Raw genomic sequence first — 20,034 nt, 5'->3', positions numbered from 1 at the left:
CCACCAGCAGCAGGGGAGGTATTTCTGGCTGCCTGGGAGTTAACATGGGCATTCGTGAGTGGTCAGAGCTATACCCAGAGCTGAGTTAGGGCACCCACACACTTAGACCTCTAAGAGAAGCATCAGTAGTGCAGGGTTGAATACTAGGGTTGTGAGAGGTTAAGGTGACTTCATGAGTGTAAAAAGGCAATTCTGAGGGTAAGTTTGCCTTGGAGTCTTATATTGTACTCAATCTACTGTCTATTTGGTTGTTGATTCCTTTTAAGAAGAGGTCCCTGAAAGTTATTTGAAGTGCTCTGTCAGGATACAGACCTTTGATTATTTTTCAAGCAAACACTGTTGAGGCTATCAACATGAGGTCATAGGGTATTTATGGTTATAGTTAGAAAATGACATCATGGATTAGTGCTTATCTAAAATGTTTTAACTTGGTTACTGTGTAGTTATTTTTATCTGTCTCATGTACTTTGGGCTATGTTTTCTGTCCTGTGTTTTGATTGCTACTGCTAATTTTGTTTTAAGATCATAAAATGGCTTTAGACTTCTCTGAAAGCCCATTACTTATTGGCATGTTTTGATTTTTGACAGATTCATGTGTTCCTCCAGGCTTTTAAAATACATTCATAGCAGTAACAATAATTTATTTGGGGGATTGGTGTTGTTTCTAAATCTTACTGAAAGATTCGATCTGAAAGAGAGAGAATTATAAAATTCACTTCCAAAGTTGGGGGATTTTAAAAATCAGGCAGTCGAAGCATCTACTATCATTTTTTGGATGTGACTTGCAAGATGATTTCAGCATGTGAAATATTTAATAGGAAATGGGTCTTCTCTTTCTGTGTGTTGAGGTCCTTTATTTTCTAGCCTTGTCTCTCTTATGACTCAGGTGTTAATTTCTTGGGAAGAATCTCTGTCCTTCATTCTCTCTTAACCCCTCAAATTGCCTATCCAACTCTGTGCGACCCCATAGAAGGCAGCCCACCAGGCTCCCCCGTCACTGGGATTCTCCAGGCAAGAACACTGGAGTGGGTTCCCATTTCCTTCTCCAGTACATGAAAGTGAAAAGTGAAAGTGAAGTCGCTCAGTCGTGTCCGACCCTCAGCGACCCCATGGACTGCAGCCTAGGGATGATTAATCTCTGGTATTATATCCTAGTCCTGCCCAGCCCCGCACCGTGTTTCAGAAACCAGTCAGTCTGTAAACATTAGGTAAGGCTAAACGGTGACTCCTCCCTGTGTGCCCCCTTTTCCCCCAGTTCAAATTATCTGAGAGCTAAGGCATGTGGGAATTGTCATTTTGTCCATGTGTTTAGACCCAGGGGAGAGAAGTAATCATTACCATTGATTACTACAGAGAAGAAGACTACTTTAACGCCGTGTGCTGGGCTAGACCCTGAGGGCACAGTAGTGAGCAGTGAGCAGTGAGGACATAGTCCCTTCTCTTGAGGCCCTTACAATGTATGGAAAAGAAATATCCTGAAGACAGCATAGCAGAAAGGTCAACCAAGCTTATTAATGAGTAAGACATATAGTCCTCATTTATTATTGAACACATATTTATTGAGTCACTACCATGGGATGGGCTTCTGAATGGGGAGTGATTGTAGCAGTGAGGTAGAGGGACACTCCTGGCGCAGCTCTTCAGGCAGTATCTTTGTTTATGTATGTTATTGGTGATGTTGATATTTTGTCTACTATCGTAGTAACTATCACACCTTTGAAATTTGTATTAATAACACTTGTTTGACCAAACATTTCGCAAAGTATGTAAACTTTGGTTTTCTTCCGAAACATGTCACATTAAAATATGACAGCCAGTTCCAACTATCAGGGTGTATTTCCTGTTCACGTTCGTTTTTCCTGGTCAGTAACATGCAATAGTAAGCAGTATAACTGGCCATAACTGACATGATTATCTCTATATATTCTGTGTCGTTTCTTACAGTTATTGCCAGTTTTCGAGGAACTGTGCCATATGGTCTGTCATTGGAAATTGGAGATACAGTTCAGATCCTGGAGAAGTGTGATGGTAAGTAGACTAGTATTGATTGTTTGCAGTTGGGTAAACGATCTCCTCAGCATTAGGCAGCTCATAAAATTTACAAATTCTTTTCATACTTCTATTAATCTCTAGGATTTTCCCCTTGGTCACAATGAACCATTTTTTACAAAACTATTTTCTTGCATGTTCAATGTTTGGCTTATGGGAAAACATTGTTTGGTATTTTTAAGCTGATTATATTTTTTCCTAATATTATTTATTTATATTCGCTAGATGCAATTGAGACTGTTGAATTTCTGAGAGTTCATGACTCAGGGCCAAACTAGAAGGCCCTTCTTGGAATGTCAAGAGTCTGGTGGGCTCCCCAGGACAGAAAGAAACAGAGAGCCAGAGCAGAAATGCTTTAACCAAGGTTGGGTAACCAGATTCCTTGGGGTGGGACTCCTGCCCTGGCCAACCCTGCTCTAGTTCTGTAACTGCTTCCTCCTCACCTCCCCCAAATTTGGACTGAAATTATTTACTCCATTTGAAATGTTAAGTGAACTTGTATGATTAATTTATATAAGAGGTACCTCATTAAATCAACCTAGTATGTTTTCAAATGCTTCTGTTCCTTGTAACAAAACATCCTTAAATGCTAGTCCTTAAAAAGATCCCAGATAAAATGACTACTCTTTTTTTTCTTAACAAAATGGCCATATTATAAAGTCCCATCAGCATATCCAAAGATATGGTTTTCCTCTCAATACACTGTCCTTATTAGGAATTTATAATATGCTAAGACTCTATCATATTAAGGTTCATTATTGATAAAATTGTGTTTTCCCAAATAGAACTATTACTTTTATTTAAAGCCTGTCATTAAATGGTGGTGATACATGGACATTTATTTTGTCCAGTGTCACTTATATATTTAAAAATATAAGGTTTTTCTCTGTCATTGCCAGATATATTTTGTCTGTTTCCACTTTGTTTACAGATAAATATAAAATCTGTTATGAATGGATGAAAATATACTTCTCAGCTTATGGGAGCTGTTTTGTAATGTAAAAACCTTTCTGTATGGTGTAGTTGGACAGGGACCTCACTGTGACATTTCTGCAATTCTCAAGAAGTTTTGGTTACTGTTAAAATAATTGTTTAAGAATAGATATATTTCTTGGGTGGATGTCTTTGAGGAGTCTAATAAATCCTGACATTATAGAGTTTGCAATTCTTAATTCATTCTACTCTTTCCAGGCTGATTATAAAATGATGTTTTATAAAATGTTTTTTTAAGAAAACTTATGAGGAACAAAAATATTTAAATACAAAACTCAAATACTTCTTTCTAAAAATTCAATTAATCAAAAAGATTCAATTCAATAGAACATTGGTTTTATGATAAAATAATTTCTTCTAATAAGCAAAATGGTTACTATAGTTGAAGAAACAATAAGTTGAAAAGAATACATTTATAGGAGGCTGTATATTAGCTTCCTGGAGTGAAAAATGGTAACCCACTCAAGTATTCTTTCTTGGAAAATTCCATGGACAGAGGAGTCTGGAGGGCTACAGTCCATGGGGTCACAAAGAGTCAGACACAACTAACCAACTGAGCACACACACAGCACACGTATATTAGCTATATAAATTCATATAAATATGTATACCCTGTAATTGTTTTAAACTCTAAAAAGTTATGTTCCCCCTTAAGGACAGTGCTGTAAAACTGATTGAGTCACTTTGGAGGTTAAGTAATAGACATTCTGCAGAATAAAAATTATGGTGAGTCAGTTGGTGGGACATTGTCTGGATGAAAGCATGCCATTAATGCTCTAAGTGGATGAGACCTGGCTTCTTTCTTATGCTATCAGACTGATCCTTACCCAAGATGGTAGACAATGTGTGAGCTCAGTACAGAATTGCTGGCTAAGCACTGGTCTTTGGTGGTAGAGTCAGGGCTTTGTATTCAGGCAAAGACAGTTTGGAACTATATTAAATCTTGTGTAGATTCTTGAATTTCTTTGAGATATAGTGTGACATTTTATAAAATGGAATGAAACTAAGCTCAGAGAGGTCACTTAACTCGCCCAAGATTCAAGAGCTAATACTTATTGATAGTAAAACCAGAATTTAAGCCCAGTACTCTGATTCCCAAACCTTTACTTCCATTATGCATGTTTGTATTTTTTATGTATATTTCCAATACAATTTTTAAATGATTTTATTGATAGAAGACTTAAACTTGTAGTCACTTAACTTTTATAGTCTAGCCTACTTCCAACTCCCACATGTTTATACCTAGAATATCTTCATGTAAGGTAAAATTCTGTCAGCAAAGGATACATTGATTTCTAATCATTTCTTCAAAGTCTTGTAATTATTTATTGAAATATGACCATGATTATTTCTCCACAGGCTGGTACAGAGGATTTGCCTTAAAAAACCCAAATATCAAGGTAAAAATAATTGCTTTTAACTGGAATTATGGGATTTTTAAGAAAGACAGTTAATTTACTTTATTTCATTATACAATTGAAATTACAGTTGGGACTCTTAGTTGAAATACTAAACAGCAATACAGATTTTCATAATTTTGGAAATTCCTTTGAACTTGGATTATACTTAAGACACACTATTCAAATGATAATCCTGTGTAGCTCTTGAAATTTATACTGAGAGGACCTTAATAAGCTCATTATATATAAACAAAATCTTTTTGAAGTGTGAGTTTTGCAGAGAGCTAAATTAAAATTCAGGCAGCAGAAATATATATTCCAAAAGAAATAATGAATAGAGGTATTTAATCTTTGTTTTCTGTGGTATCATTTGTGAAAGTTGATGTGGAGAGTGGTTTATTTTAGGTATGTTATGAGTCCCTTTAGGTGTGAGGAGGTGAAATGTGGGAAAATCAAATTATAAAGAGTCCGTCTTTCTTACCATTCCAGACAAAAACTAAGACTCATTATCAGTTATATATTTATATAAATCCTGAGGAATTATAGTAGGAAGTAATATGAGTTTTCTTTTACCTTTCCTTTGTGTAGTTTATGATGTTAACACTAATCCTTACTTCTATATTTTTCAACTTTGTTCCTATCTTCCCATCTTTACCCATGCTACCCACATTCACTAATATTTTCTTACATGCCATGTTCATTTTTTGGTTTAATTCTGGTTTTCTAAGGATTGTAGATAAGAAAGTGTGTCATTTCTCATTTCCAAAATATGTTATCTAATCTATTTTGCCTGCATTTCTGTTTAAGTATACCTTTTTTCCTGGATCATCCAACTGTGTTAATTACTTTATTTCATTTATTTTAGGTCATTCTAAAGGATAGTCTATACTTTAGCTCTCATTTAAAGTTATTTTTGGACATCTGCAGGCACATGCATATGTAACTTCAATATTTTTCATTTAGAACATACTTTAAAAAGTGTTAAGATTTTTTGCTTCTATTTCTCTTCTAAAGAACCTCAATTTCTGACTTCTTGTTAATTCCAATAATTACTCTAATTTGCTATTCCTACCATATTGAGGTAAATTTAAATTCCAAAGGAAAAAAATGGTGTTTTTTTTTTTTTTAAAAACCTATGCCTATTTACTACTGTTGTATATACAGAGCTTGCTAGTTAAATTTTATGTTATCCTTGGACCCACAGTGGTGATAATGTATTCAAATGACGTTTGTTTTTCCTAAATATTTAATTGAATTTTCCATTTAATTGTACATAAAAAATCATTCAGAGAATATTGTCATTTAATGGATAATAAAATTGCTCTTTTTTTAATTTTTTTTTCAATTTCTCATTTAGAACAAAGGAACCATTTCCTTGCCCTAGCCTTTCCCTACAATAAAGAGCTTTAAGCTGGCTTGTCTTCTTTTGTTTAATTTTTGTTCCATCAGAATGGCAGCCCGGTGATGATTTGCTGCTATATTTTCATTAAGGATCATTCTTAAACATGTAATATACGTACTGTTTCTAAATTCATAGTAGTGGTATTTTTTTAGTATGTATTTTCAAATAGACACATGAATAGTTTGAAGAGAAGAAAAAGAACTACAACCAAAAGAAGCAAACTAAAACCCCTTTTTTCAAAACTGCAATATTAAAAAAATTTATTTAACATGCTTTCCATATAGAACTCTTGAAAATACAAAAAATTTCTGTTATATAGAATATATTTTTGAGTGGGATTTAATGTTTTGATTATCTCTAAAGTATCTCTAAATTTGTAAACTGATAAATATTCAAAATAAAATTACTGGTTCTAAGCTGCAATGGATTTCACCTAGAGAATGTGTTAGAGATTTCATATTCCTGGTATTGTTATGGTTGTGTGGTGATATTTTATATATATGACTTATGAAATTTATTCTGCTGTAATAGACATAACCTTCACATTTTCTCTTCCAGGGTATATTTCCTTCCAGCTACGTTCACTTGAAAAATGCCTGTGTAAAGAACAAAGGGTAAGAAATAAATTTTATTGATGGAGAGTTTTCACACAATCATTGCCTATTTTGGAATTTGAAAGACTTATTGTCTTGAAAAAATGAATCGATTCTTGCCATTGTTTGTGTTGTTAGATAAAAGACAGATGATATTAAGGCAGTTTGTGGAGAAAATGAAAGAACCACATCTGTATGTTGGACAGCAGTACAATCTAGGGCACTGGAGGTCTCTCATTGCCTGGAAATTGTGGAATCTACCTAATCTTAAACAAAAGGAGTTGGTTCTTCTTGGTTTCCTGTTGTGTAGGGAAGCAAGCAGTCATAGCCATCACATGCTGAGTCATATCTCAACCCAGGAATTTCCTAGATTCACTACTGATCATAAGTAGCTGAGTCTGCCATTATTTTCCTAATTGGGCTTAAAAACATATCCTTGTGTGTTATTGTTATTATTCAGTCGCTAAGTCCTGTCTGACTCTTTGAAACCCCATGAACTGCAGTGCGCCAGGCTCCTCTGTCTCCCATGATCTCCCAGAGTTTGCTCAAATTCATGTCCATTGAGTGGGTGATGTTATCCAACCATCTCATCCTCTGCCAACCCCTTCTCCTTTTGTCTTCAGTCTCTCCCAGAATCAGGGTCTTTTCCCATGAGTCGTCTCTTGACATCAGGTAGCCAAAGTATTGGAGCTTCAGCTGATGCTGAGCTTCAGCATCAGTCCTTCCAATGAATATTCAGGGTTGATTTCCCTTAAGATGGACTGGTCTGATCTCTTTGTAGTCCAAGGGACTCTCAAGAGCCTTGTCCATCACCACAATTCCAAAGCATCAGTTCTTCAGTGCTCAGTCTTCTTTATGGCCCAACTCTCACAACCATACATCACTACTGGAAAAACCACAGCTTTGACTTCTGTTGGCAAAGTGACATCTCTGCTTTTTAATATACTGTCTAAGTTTGTCACAACTTTCCTTCCAAGGATCAAGCATCTCTTAATGGGTCCAGTCACTGTCTGCAGTGATTTTGGAGCCCCCCAAAATATAATCTGTCACTGTTTCCAGTTTTTCTCCATCTATTTGCCATGAAGTGATGGGACCAGTGTTGAGTTTTAGGCCAGCATTTTCATTCTCCTCTTTCACTCTTATCAAGAAACTCTTTCGTTCCTCTTCACTTTCTTCCATTAGAATGGTATCATCTACATATCTGAGGTTGTTGATATTTCTCCTGGCAGGCTTGATTCCAGCTTGTGACTCATCCAGCCTGGCATTTTGCTTGATGTACTTTGCATATAAGTTAAACAAGCAGGGTGACAATATACATCCTTGAGGTACTCTTTTCCCCATTTTGAACCAGTCCATTGTTCTATGTCAGGTTCTAACTGTTGCTTCTTGACCTGCATATAGGTTTCTCAGGAGACAGGCATGGTGGTCGGGTATTCCCATCTCTTGAAGAATTTTCCACAGTTTGCTGTGATCCACACAGTCAAAGGCTTTAGTGTAGTCAGTGAGGCAGACAATGTTTTTCTGGAATTCTCTTGCTTTCTCTGTGATCCAGTGAATGTTGACAATTTGATCTCTGGTTCCTCTGCCTTTTCTAAACCCATCTTGTACATCTGGAAGTTCTCAATGCACATACTACTGAAGTCTAGCTTGAAGGATTTTGAATATAACCTTGCTAGCATGTAAAATAAGTGCAATTGGCTGGTAGTTTGAACATTCTTTGCCACTGCCCTTCTTTGGGTTTTGAATGAAAACTGACCATTTTCAGTCCTGTGGCCACTGCTGAGTTTTCCAAATTTGCTAACATATAAGTGCAGCACTCTAACAGCATCATCTTTTAGGATTTGAAATAGCTCAACTGGAATTCTGTCATCTCTACTAGCTTTGCTTATAGTAATACTTCCTAAGGCCCACTTACCTTCACATTCCAGGATGTCTGGCTTTAGGTGAGTGATGATACCATCATGGTTATCCTAGTCATTAAGACCTTTTTTGATAGTAGTAGTAGTCAGTCAGTTCAGTTGCTCAGTCGTGTCCGACTCTTTGCGACCCCATGAACTTAAAATATTAGATTGAAAATATATTTCTAATACTAATAATTGCCACTACTATTAACTCTTTTAATGAATGTGTGTCCTTCAGAAATGTTGTGCAGATATAACCCACCAGAAGTGAGTCAAGCAGAGTTATCAGTCCTTTTGGAGTTCTCCAACCAGTGTCTATCCAGCCCTCCTCAAGTAAACCAAGGGACCGTCCAGAAAACACATGCTTACTCTTTGTTCTGACCTTTCTGGCCTAGTGATCTGGGTCTTTCTACCCTGTCCCTTAAAGGATCCACCTGGGCCAACCCCTGCAGCCAGTCTCTTTGCTGCCTTTGCCCCAAACCCAACCCTGATCCTAAAAACCCTCCAGAGCAGAGAGCCACCCTGCCCCCATCCTACATGTAGACTGACGAAGAGAAAATAGACAGCATGCTAGCAAAGATGATGTCAAGCATCCCTCGTGTAGTTTAAGTCCTCTCTCTCTGAAAATGTGTTGTGGTGGGACATAGTTTTAATTGAAATAAGTACCTTGTTTGTTTGTCCTAGTCAGTAACTGGCAGGCATGAATATCTGGCTCCCTTGATTCTGAGGAAGTTTAAAGATGGATAAAATTGTCTCAAAATTTGGTCCTGTTAGTTTAAGACTTGGTGTGGGTTCGACACCTGACACAGGGCATGATGAGCATTATACAGCAAGAGAACCTCAGGGTAGAACCAAAGTTTATTTTCTTAAATAAAAAAAAGTTAGAATTGATGGAGACGTTAGGTTCTAGGACCGTTAACTGGAAGAAAAACTTTAACCTGAAAACATTCGAGAACACGTATTGCCAGATGATTGCTTTCCCAGAGAGCAATCTCTTTAGGCTTTTGATGTTGCCTGTCTTATTTTAAGGGGATTAGCAGACTGATGGCCCACCAGGACAAAATAACTGCAATGTACATCTCAGAATAACTCAACAGAATATAATTTCAGGGGCAGCTACTTATGCCAGACTGTTTGAATGTTGATTTTGGTATAATTAAGAGGAAACAGCTGCCTCACCAAAAATGGCAATTTTGTGCTTCTTAAAAATGTACATTTTGGTTGAGCAAACCCCAGACCAACTTTCCACAGACTAAATTGCCTTTATATTCTTTCCTGGGTCTCAGAGCAGTGCAAAACTGATGGGGGTGCGAGGTGGGGGTCCTTTAATTATAGTTTGTGAATGGTGAGGTCACTTCTTTGTAGTTTAATTCTTGCTGTGGTCATGTCAGTTTTTAAATGTTAAGTAGGTTGTTGAGTTTTCTTGGGAATTCATTGTTCCTGCCCAGACTTTGTGTTCTATCATTTTATAATGTCTGTCTCCAAATACTCATCATTTAAATTGCAACAGCTGCTTGAAAAGCAAAATAAATGCACTACCATTTGAAAATGTCAATTATGTAGACTTGATAAAAGGTTCTGTATATGTCAAAGTTCATATATTACTGTTTACTTTTATTTCTGGTTTTACATCTTCAGCTATGTTTAAGCTCTAGAAAGAAGTAAAATATTCACAGGGTATTTTAGCAGCAGTATGAAATGAGGCTTTGTTGGTGAAGAAATCAAGGCAAGATTTTAATTCCCATACTTGCCAAGAAAACTTTACAAAAGACAATTATGTACACTTTGGACTTAACATCAAGAAGGAACACATAACAGTTAATAGCCTCATGATAAGAAATAAAAATTTCCCTTGATCATCTGCATAATCTGGTTCAGTGTCCACTGAACACTGAATATTGTCGTTAGAAAAAGATACTCAAATGAAGAAGATAATCCCCCTCAGTATAGTCAATTAGCATTCTTTTGGGAAGTAGAATTAAAGGCACTTACCCATTTTAACCTGCACAGAAATGAAGAATTTAGAAAAAAGAAATGAGAGATGAAAAAATAAAGGTTATTATATGTCAAACAGGATGCAGAAGACAAATTCAATCTGGTTTTTTCTCTCCATCTCCTTATATATATTCTCAACATCAGGACCACCATAGATACCCTGCTAATATTGGTATGAATATTTTCCAAGTATAGTTTCTGACACACAGAAAAGAAATAGAAGGAATATATTGCCCTAATCATGGAGAGGAGCATTCTGCAATGGATATTCAAATACCTGTGATGTCTTCTGAGATGCATGATAACATTACTGATACCAGTAATCATTTTTCATGGTCCTGTTTGGAAGTAATAAAAATGAGGTGTTAAAAAAAAAAAATGAGGTGTTAATGAGATCAAGTGAGTATTCAGTCAGTACCTCAGTGTCTAGTTGTTTATAATACTGAGTGAGTTTGGCTGTTTGCGGCCATCATATCACGATCATTGAATGAGCCTTTCACTGTCTTTGAGCCCAATGGCCATAGCGCTTGGAAGGCAAGAGCCATCTCACAGTCCAGATGGCCTGGTAACCTCAGGTTACATACAAGGACTTTTGGGCTTGGAGAATTTAAGTGAGTTGCTGTTCAGAGATCAAACTGTGCCTGGAGCACAACCTCGCTGGTAGTGTTGCTTCACCACACTGCTTAAACTTTGATCTAGGTGAAGTGCTTGGTCATTCTGGTGTTGTCCTGCCATAACCCACATCACATTCCTCACACAAGTTCATATTCAGATCCTGGTTTCTGTTTGCAGAACCAAAAATAACTAGGCAGCTTCCTCTCCTAGTTGGTCTTTTAGAATATTTAAAAGAAGATTACCGTCTATGTCATTTGCATATATACTTGTTGTTCAATTTCACAGACAATTTGAAATGGTTATTCCCACTGAAGACTCTGTGATCACAGAAATGACATCAACATTAAGAGACTGGGGAACTATGTGGAAACAACTCTATGTGGTACGTAACTTTTTAATGGTATCGTTTTTTCAGTAGAGAATTGTTTCAAGAAATATCTAAACAGGGGTGAGTGTCAACTAGTATTTGAGCACCTGCTGTAAGTCACTCCCACTCCTCCGGGAATCAGGGATAGAGAGCTTAATACAACATAGTCTGACTTTTATTCCTGTGTCCATCCAGCATGGATTTTCTAAGTTCTTTTTCAAGCTGTACGAAAGTAAAAAATTACTTTCCTGGCATCTAATCAAATAGGATCATTTACATGGAACCTAGATTTAGGCTTTCTGAATAATTTTAATTGTCACAGAGAAATAAGCTTTTTTTCAATATAATTTTCATAATGGTGACATTCAATTATATTCTAATTCTCTGTACATTGCTCAGGTATACTAAAAATGATAGGCTATTTAGAATCAATGAGAAGATTCTAGAACTACAAGAGAAAGGAATGTTTCTTGGGAAAAAAAGGAGTCAGTGTTTTGGGTATATACGTATATATATGGCTTTCCAGGTGGTGCTAGTGGTAAAGAACCTGCTTGCCAGTGCAGGAGACATGAAAGTTGCAGGTTCGATCCCTGTGTCAGAAAGATCCCCTGGAGGAGGGCGTGGCAATCCACTCCAGTATTCTTGCCTAAAGAATGCCATGGACAGAGGAGCCTGGCAGGCTACAGTTCACAGGGTCACAAACAGTCGAACACGACTGAAGCAACTTAGCACGCACACGAACACGTACCTATTTACATATTATACTTACTGAGAACCTTCTGTGTTGCAAACCCTGTAAGAACTACTCTATATGTAGTATCTTATTTAAGCCTTACAACCACTCAAGGAAATAAAGACTATGATCATCCCTAGCTTACGAATGAAGAAAATGAGAGTGAAGTACTTACTGGAGGCCAAGCAGTTGAAAAATGACTATGACTAAGCTGGGATTCACATGTAAATCTAGCGCCCTCACTGAACCACTGTCTGGGGAATTGGGGGTGATGTTTGGGGAAAGATGAGTTTATTTCTTCTTTGATTTTCAAAGGAATTTAGAGAACAGCTTAGTCATTTGAAGGGATGTGCTCAAAATACAAAGGTGTACTTATCCTGACAACTCGATTTGAAATAGCCTGTCAAAGAGAAGAATCCAAATTAGTGAGGGACATGGACAAAGAATGACCATTTTTATTTTCCGCTCCATAGAAAATGCAATAGAATATTTCATTGAGGCAAGAAAATCTTTAAAAGTCACTAATAAAAACCCATTTGATGTTGGATTTCTCTGACCATGCCCTCCCGGAGCTGGTGGCTTTAGGGCTCACTACTAAAATCCACAAGATGATCTTAGATGAAACGCGGCATCTAGACTTTGCTGGGGTGCAGTAAATGCGCTGTCAGGATAACTGAACTTGGGCTCTGGGCTGGGAGAGTACAAAGGAAATGCAGATCTCCTTAGATTTTAAACATTTGTCTTGGAAAGAATAAAATCCAAGTATTATTTCACTTAATATTGCACGACATTAAGATGAAAATTAAAACTGAAATGTGCAAATCGCTGCATCCTAAATACCCACCATAAAGATAATGACAATGTAAGTGTGAACCATTAATTGAGCTAAAGCATGAGCACTTTCCCTTTTATGTAGCTGCTAGTGAGGATCAAAGTTGAATTCCTCTTGATTCTGCCTTATCTAGCTATTTTTACCTGCTTTTGAGGCTGCGAGCATCTATTTTGGGGACTACTTGATTGGCTTGAAAATCTACGTGTTGTAAGCTCTTAGAGTAACTTCCTCACCTCCTACCATCCTGAGTGATGGAGATAAATGATTATTTCAAAGTTTCTTTGAAGACTAGAATAATAGTTCTCTTAGGAACAAATATAAAATTTAACCTGGAGATACTAGATTTTTAACCTTGAGAATTTGGCTGACTTGGGTCTGTTGGACCTTTTGGTTTTTCTTTTCTTAATATAAATGTTTTTGTTAAATGTTTTGGTTCAAGTTCATGCATAAGTGTATCGGGATGCTGTCCATGGTCTTCCCTAATAGCTTTAAGGTGCCTAGTGTCTCCACTGGAAGGTGTTTGATGAGCTACTCATATGTTGTCAGTGGTAACCAGTATATGAGATATACTTTATCTTAATATAACGTAGAACATTTAGAATTAAAAAAAAAACACATGGTAGATGCTCAAGAAGTGCTATTTGCTTTTTTCAGTACATTGGTCATGGTCTAAATAATGTCCTTTAAAGTATCACTTAATAAAATAGCAGTAACAACTAAAACTGTAGGTGAAATACAGGTCATCTTCTCCCAAGTACCTTTGTGCAGGCCTTCAGCAGGGTATTGCACAGCTCTCTTCCCTGCATCTTTACCAGGTAGTTTTTATTCTCAAATCTCATCAGAGATAATCTATCTAGGGTCACAAGCTAAGTAGGAAAACCTGGCTGTAAATTGTCTGCTGCTCCAAAATTTATATTATTTCCATCTTGAGGCAAATAAAAACTTGCTCATTCTCTATAATGCTAAAATACTTATAGTTCATTTTTTGTAGATAAATGTTACAGAAGTTTTCTGATATATTGTAAAAATGGTCATGTATTTTTCTATTTTAAGTGTTTAATATTGTACCCTGCCTCTTTCATTGAACATTAAATTAAAAGCATTTTTCATGTTTCCTGAAGACTCTTCATAACTATCCATTTTTTTAACATCTAGTTTTTAGAGGCATCATTTTCTGACTAGCTATCAAAACAGTTATGTACTGTTTTCATGCATTAGTGGGGCGGGTGCTGCAGTATGTCACTGTTCTGGCCACCCCTTTCTGAAAGGGAGAGCAGACCGACTGGTTTGTTTTTTTGTGAATCCAACTTCTTCTCAGCTCATTGTGCTCTTGAACTTAAATGCTAGAGGTGACATTATTAGGAAATCAAGCCCATCCCTCTGGACAACATCAGAACAACTTCCCCAAAAGCAAGACAGGTGCCCTTCACATGGTGGTGGTCATGTTAAGCAGGAGTTGGCTGTCTCCCTGCCACATGAGATTTGGCTTGTATTATATCTTCCTTAGGTAAGTAATTTCTTTGACTACTTGAGTGGACTCTTCCTTCTGCCCATGGAGTTCCTCAAGTTTGAGTTTCAATTTTTTAATTAATTTTAATTGAAGTATAGTTGATTTGCAATGTGTTAGTTTCAGGTGAAGATCAGAGTGGTTCAGTTATACATATATATATATATGTGTGTGTGTGTGTGTCTGTATATATGTATGTGTATATATGAAAGTGAAACTGTTAGTTGCTCAGTCATGTCCAACTCTTTGTAACCCCTTGGACTGTAGCCCACCAAAGCTCCTCTGTCCATGGAATTCTCCAGGCAAGAATACTGGAATGGGTTGCCATCCCCTTCTCCAGGGGATCTTCCTGACCCAGGAATAGAACCCAGGTCTCCCACATTGCAGGCAGATTCTTTACCATTTGAGCCCATCAGGGAAGTTTGTGTGTATGTGTGTGTATTATTTTCAGATTATTTTCCACTATAGATTATTATAAGATACTAAACATAGTTTGTGCACTATACAGCTATAGTTCCCTATGCTGCACAGTTCCCTTATTGTTTATCTGTTTTATATATAGTAGTATGTGTTTGCTATCCCCAAACTCCTCATTTACCCACGCTTTCCCCTTTGATAACAGTGTTTGTTTTCTATGTCTGTGTCTTTCTGTTTTATAAATAAGTTCATTTGTATCATTTTTTTAGATTCAATGTATGATTGATATCATATGATATTTGTCTTCATCTGGCTTCCTTCCCTTAATATGATAATCCCTAGGTCCGTTCTCCTCAAGTTTTTCTTGATCTCCCCTGCTTATTCTCTTATATGATCTAAACAGACTGCACCTCTCAAGATTCCCTAAAGTGAAAGTGAAAGTGAAAGTGAAGTCGCTCAGTCCTGTCTGACTCAGCGCGACCCCGTGGACTGTAGCCCACCAGGCTCCTCTGTCCATGGGATTCTCCAGGCAAGAATACTGGAGTGGGTTGCCATTTCCTTCTCCAGGGGATCTTCCCAACCCAGGGATTGAACTTAGGTCTCCTGCATTGCAGGCAGACACTTTAACCTCTGAGCCACCAGGGAAGCCCAAAGCTCCTTGAAATCAAGGTGTTTCTTCCTTCATTCTCCAGCTGCTGGAACTACACAGGGCAGTCTCAGCCACTGTGGTTGGAGCTCACATCAGGTGAAGAACACAGGCATTGACCAGTGACTTACAGTAGTATTGCATTACAGAACTCTTGTAATGACTTGTATGGGAGTGTATAACATGAGGAAAGAGTGAGAGGTCGTAGAAGAACAGGCTCAAGTGAGTGCTATAGGAGTTGAGAGCAAGATTACGTCTAGCTCAGAGAATAAGGGATGGTGTCATGGAGAATGTTTCTTGCTCAACTGGCACATTGTCTAACCTACTCAGTTCCCCAGAACACTTCTAGTCACCAAGCATCAATGAAGCAGAAGATCCATCTCCACTTTTTTTTTTTCCTAAAGAATGTTATGACCCAGAGGGATGACATGGGGAGGGAGGTAGGACGGGGGTTCAGGATGGGGAACACATGTACACCTGTGGCGGATGCTTGTTGATGTATGGCAAAACCAATACAATATTGTAAAGTAAAAAAAAAAAAATGTTATGACTAGACAGAATTTGATATTTTTGTCAGCTTATCTCTGTAGAGGACTTCTGGTAAATGACAATCTCAATACTTTCATACCATTATTCATATAGCCTATTAATAGTTTTCATAGAAAGTGAAAGCATAGCTTCTGCTTAAGAAAGATGAAGAGTTAATGAAAGGTGAAATACTTACCAAAGGCTTAGCCTAAATATCTGTGGGTAAGAGACATACACCTAGATTTTGATAAAGATTCAGTATTTATTAAAGGATCTGGATTTAAGTTTATAAATTTATTCTGGATCAAAAGTGTAATGATAACACCACTAGTAACACCTGATACTTACATGGTATTTATTGTGGGTCAAACATCGTTCTCAGAGTTTTAATATACGAAGTCATCAATCTTCATAACAAGCCTATGAGATAAGTCCTATGATAGCCACTCTGCAGATAGGAAAACAAGCTCCATGAGGTTGATACATTGCCACAGGTGTTTAGCCAGTGAAGGGCCAAATTAGAATGCAGAGTGAGGTAGTTCATGTTTCAAGTCTGTGCTCTTAATCACTGTCTTATCTGGCTCTCTTCACAAATGTTATCTCTAATAACCTTCCATGTGCGTGTTTCACAGATGACAAAAGCCATACTCAAAGCCTATAAAACTAGTTAAGTGGCAAAACCAAGATTTGAAGCCAGGAGTTGAACCAATCTTCTTTCCAACTAATCGTCCTCGCTTGATGAATTTCACAAGAGGTTAGCTTGAATTTACCCGAAAATTTAATAAGTTAGAAAGAAAACATTTTTTTAAAGTCTAAATACTGGCCAGATGCTAGCAGTGAAAATTTATCAATGAACGAACGTTAGAGTCCTTTATGTACCCAGCTTCTGATGGGAAACAGTAAAGCATCAAGACCAACACACAAGAAGTAATTAAAAAATAAGATTTTCCTTTGAATTGGCTTTCATTACATGCAGCCATACTTCAGAGAAGGGAGAAAAGCATGTGAGCAAGAGCTGTCAGGGACGATTTCCTGAGGCAGGTGGAAGTCAGTTGTAGCCTTGAAGGACAGTAGAATTGGAGGGAGCTAAAGAAAGAGACGGAGAAGGCAATGGCACCCCACTCCAGTACTCTTGCCTGGAAAATCCCATGGACGGGGGAGCCTGGTAGGCTGCAGTCCAGGGGGTCACTAGGAGTCGGACACAACTGAGCGACTTCACTTTCACTTTTTACTTTCATGCATTGGAGAAGGAAATGGCAACCCGCTCCAGTGTTCTTGCTTGGAGAATCCCAGGGACAGGGGAGCCTGGTGGGCTGCCATCTATGGGGTCGCACAGAGTCGGACATGACTGAAGTGACTTAGCAGCAGCAAAGAAAGAGAGGATTTGAGGTGGAAAGGGAAGTAGAGAATGTAAAGTCAGAGATCAGGCCAAACTCAGGTGTGGAGATGTCATCAGGATCTTGTGACATGATGTGTGTTTTAGGGAGCCCGAGAAGCGAAGTTGGATTTGGATTCTTGAGCAGGAGAGCAGCATTGTGAAACAGGATGAAAGGGTGTAGGGAAGTGAGTACGTTTTAGGACCCGAGGAGAGAGTTAATGCAAAGTCTGTCTTCAGAGTGCCCAGCACATAGAGGGTAAATGGGACTCGCCCTCTGCTCTCTGTGGTAACCCCGTGTCCAGTGTCTGACTGCTGAATCTCCACATTTGCGTGTTTCCTAGAGAAATGAAGGTGATCTCTTCCACCGCCTGTGGCATATCATGAATGAAATCCTGGATCTGCGGCGGCAGGTGTTGGTGGGGCACCTCACCCATGACCGGATGAAGGACGTGAAGCGCCACATCACCGCCCGCCTGGACTGGGGCAACGAGTGAGTACCCGCCACCGCAGGGATGAGCTCTGGTGGGTGCACACGAGGGTGTGACTGCTACAGAGGTGTGAGCCACCGTGTGCTCATATCTCTGGAAAACACCAGAGGAAGCTTTTCCAGTTTTCTCCTTTGGGGGGCTTAGTGCAGACTGTCACTGATGGAGCTGACAACCGCATCTTCTAGGGCTGGTGTGGGTCCCAGGATGTTGTCAGTTCTCAACTGCCCTGTGTGGTCTGACAGTGGGCACATGCTCAGGAAATACAAAATGTTCACTGGGGTCAGTCAGATACGTAACTTTCACTGAGAGTATTACTACTGTGTGCTCGGTCGTGTCTGACTCTTTGCAACCCCATGGACTGAAGCCCACCAGGCTTCCCTGTCCATGGACTTTTCCAGGCAAGAATACTGGAGTGGATTGCCATTTCCTTCTCCACATTGTTTCAAAAAGGCTTTAGGTTTGACATGCATTTTTCTTTCTAAATACATCCCTCTTTTCTGTTGTGGTAATAGATTGTTGATGTTATGTGGAGGGAGATAGCTTCTGTTAAAAGTCTTAGGGGCAGGTATCCTGGGTGGTGGTGGGGAAAGGGTGAGGGGTGGCTTTCCTTACTGCCCTGATTCTGCCTGTGCATATGTGTTAGTGTCTTTTGAGGAGCTGCTTGGGAAAACTTGATAAAAAACTGATCTTGACCAAGATTTGCTCTTAAAAAAAAAAAAGAAAAAAGACATAACTGACTAATCTAAAATACTGGCCAAGTACTTTAAATACTAAAGCTAGTAATTTAAAGCAGTGATCGAGGCTGATATTGTGCTAAATATGAATGTTAATGTATTGGTGAGAAATTAGAATAAGCCAACTTAGACTATGATGTTAGGCTTATGTGGGCTCAAGCGTAGGAAGATAAGTGGTCCCTCGGTATCCTATAAGGTCATGGCCTCCCTATCTCCCCAAGTCCCCATTCACTGTTTGGACCTTCAGAGCATCTTCAGTTCAGTTGCTCAGTCGTGTCCGACTCTTTGCGACCCCATGAACTGCAGCAAGCCAGGCCTCGCTGTCCATCACCAACTCCTGGAGTTTACACAAACCCATATCCATCCAGTCGGTGATGCTATCCAGCCATCTCATCCTCTGTCGTCCTCTTCTCCTCCTGCACCCAATCCCTCCCAGCATCAGGGTCTTTTCCAATGAGTCAGCTCTTCGCACGAGTTGGCCAAAGTACTGGAGTTTCAGCTTCAACATCAGTCCTTCTAATGAACACCCAGGACTGATCTCCTTTAGAATGGACTGGTTGGATCTCCCTGCAGTCCAAGAGATTCTCAAGAGTCTTCTCCAACACCAGAGTTCAAAAGCACCAATTCTTCAGCGCTCAGCTTTCTTTATAGTCCAGCTCTCACATTCATACATGACCACTGGAAAAACCATAGCCTTGACTAGATGGACCTTTATTGACAAAGTAATATCTAGTCTTTTTAATATGCTGTCTAGGTTGGTCAAAACTTTCCTTCCAAGGAGTAAGTGTTTTTTCATTTCATGGTTGCATTCACCATCTGCAGTGATTTTGGAGCCCCAAAAAATAAAGCCTGACACTCTTTCCACTGTTTCCCCATCTATTTCCCATGAATTGATGGGACCAGAATCATGATGCCATGATTCAGTTTTCTGAATGTTGCGCTTTAAGCCAACTTTTTTACTCTCCTCTTTCACTTTCATCAGCAGGCTTTTGAGTTCCTCTTCACTTTCTGCCATAAGGGTGGTGTCATCTGCATATCTGAGGTTATTGATATTTCTCCCGGCAATCTTGATTCCAGCTTGTGTTTCTTCCAGTCCAGCGTTTCTCATGATGTACTCTGCATAGAAGTTAAATAAGCAGGGTGACAATATACAGCCTTGACGTACTCCTTTTCCTATTTGGAACCAGTTGTTGTTCGATGTCCGGTTCTAACTGTTGCTTTCTAACCTGCATACAGGTTTCTCAAGAGGCAGCTCAGGTGGTCTGGTATTCCCATCTATTTCAGAATTTTCCACAATTTATTGTGATCCACACAGTTTATTGTGATCCTGTGTTGATCAGAGCATCTTAGAGCAACAGAAAAAAAGAAAAGCAGATAGGAAAGAAGAAGGCAGTAAAAGATACCACAGATGATTTTGCCTCTTACTGAATCTGGAAAAACCAATTTGAAATCAAGA

At 38.5% G+C, this 20,034-nt stretch overlaps 1 protein-coding gene across 5 annotated transcripts in view; it reads left to right on the top strand.

Annotated features, from left to right (window-relative positions):
* Positions 1 to 20,034, top strand: part of DOCK4 (dedicator of cytokinesis 4) — a 479,600-nt gene that overhangs the window by 197,378 nt on the left and 262,188 nt on the right. For all 5 annotated transcript variants that reach the window (XR_015162547.1, XM_086396606.1, XM_086396604.1 and 2 more), the window contains exons 2-6: positions 1,945 to 2,028; positions 4,402 to 4,442; positions 6,403 to 6,458; positions 11,234 to 11,330; positions 17,698 to 17,846. Coding sequence is in view for 4 of the 5 variants with exons in the window: in XM_086396606.1 (XP_086252732.1) it covers positions 1,945 to 2,028; positions 4,402 to 4,442; positions 6,403 to 6,458; positions 11,234 to 11,330; positions 17,698 to 17,846 (427 nt within the window). In the remaining variant the exon portion in view is untranslated. The remainder of the gene's footprint in view (positions 1 to 1,944; positions 2,029 to 4,401; positions 4,443 to 6,402; positions 6,459 to 11,233; positions 11,331 to 17,697; positions 17,847 to 20,034) is intronic.

Source organism: Bos grunniens, chromosome 4, assembly GCF_055505025.1.
Source record: "Bos grunniens cultivar Pamir isolate PY7600 chromosome 4, Bosgru_T2T1.0, whole genome shotgun sequence".
Taxonomy (NCBI): domain Eukaryota; kingdom Metazoa; phylum Chordata; class Mammalia; order Artiodactyla; family Bovidae; genus Bos; species Bos grunniens.
The sequence above is the reverse complement of the archived record's forward strand: the minus strand, read 5'-3'. Positions and strand labels throughout refer to the sequence as shown.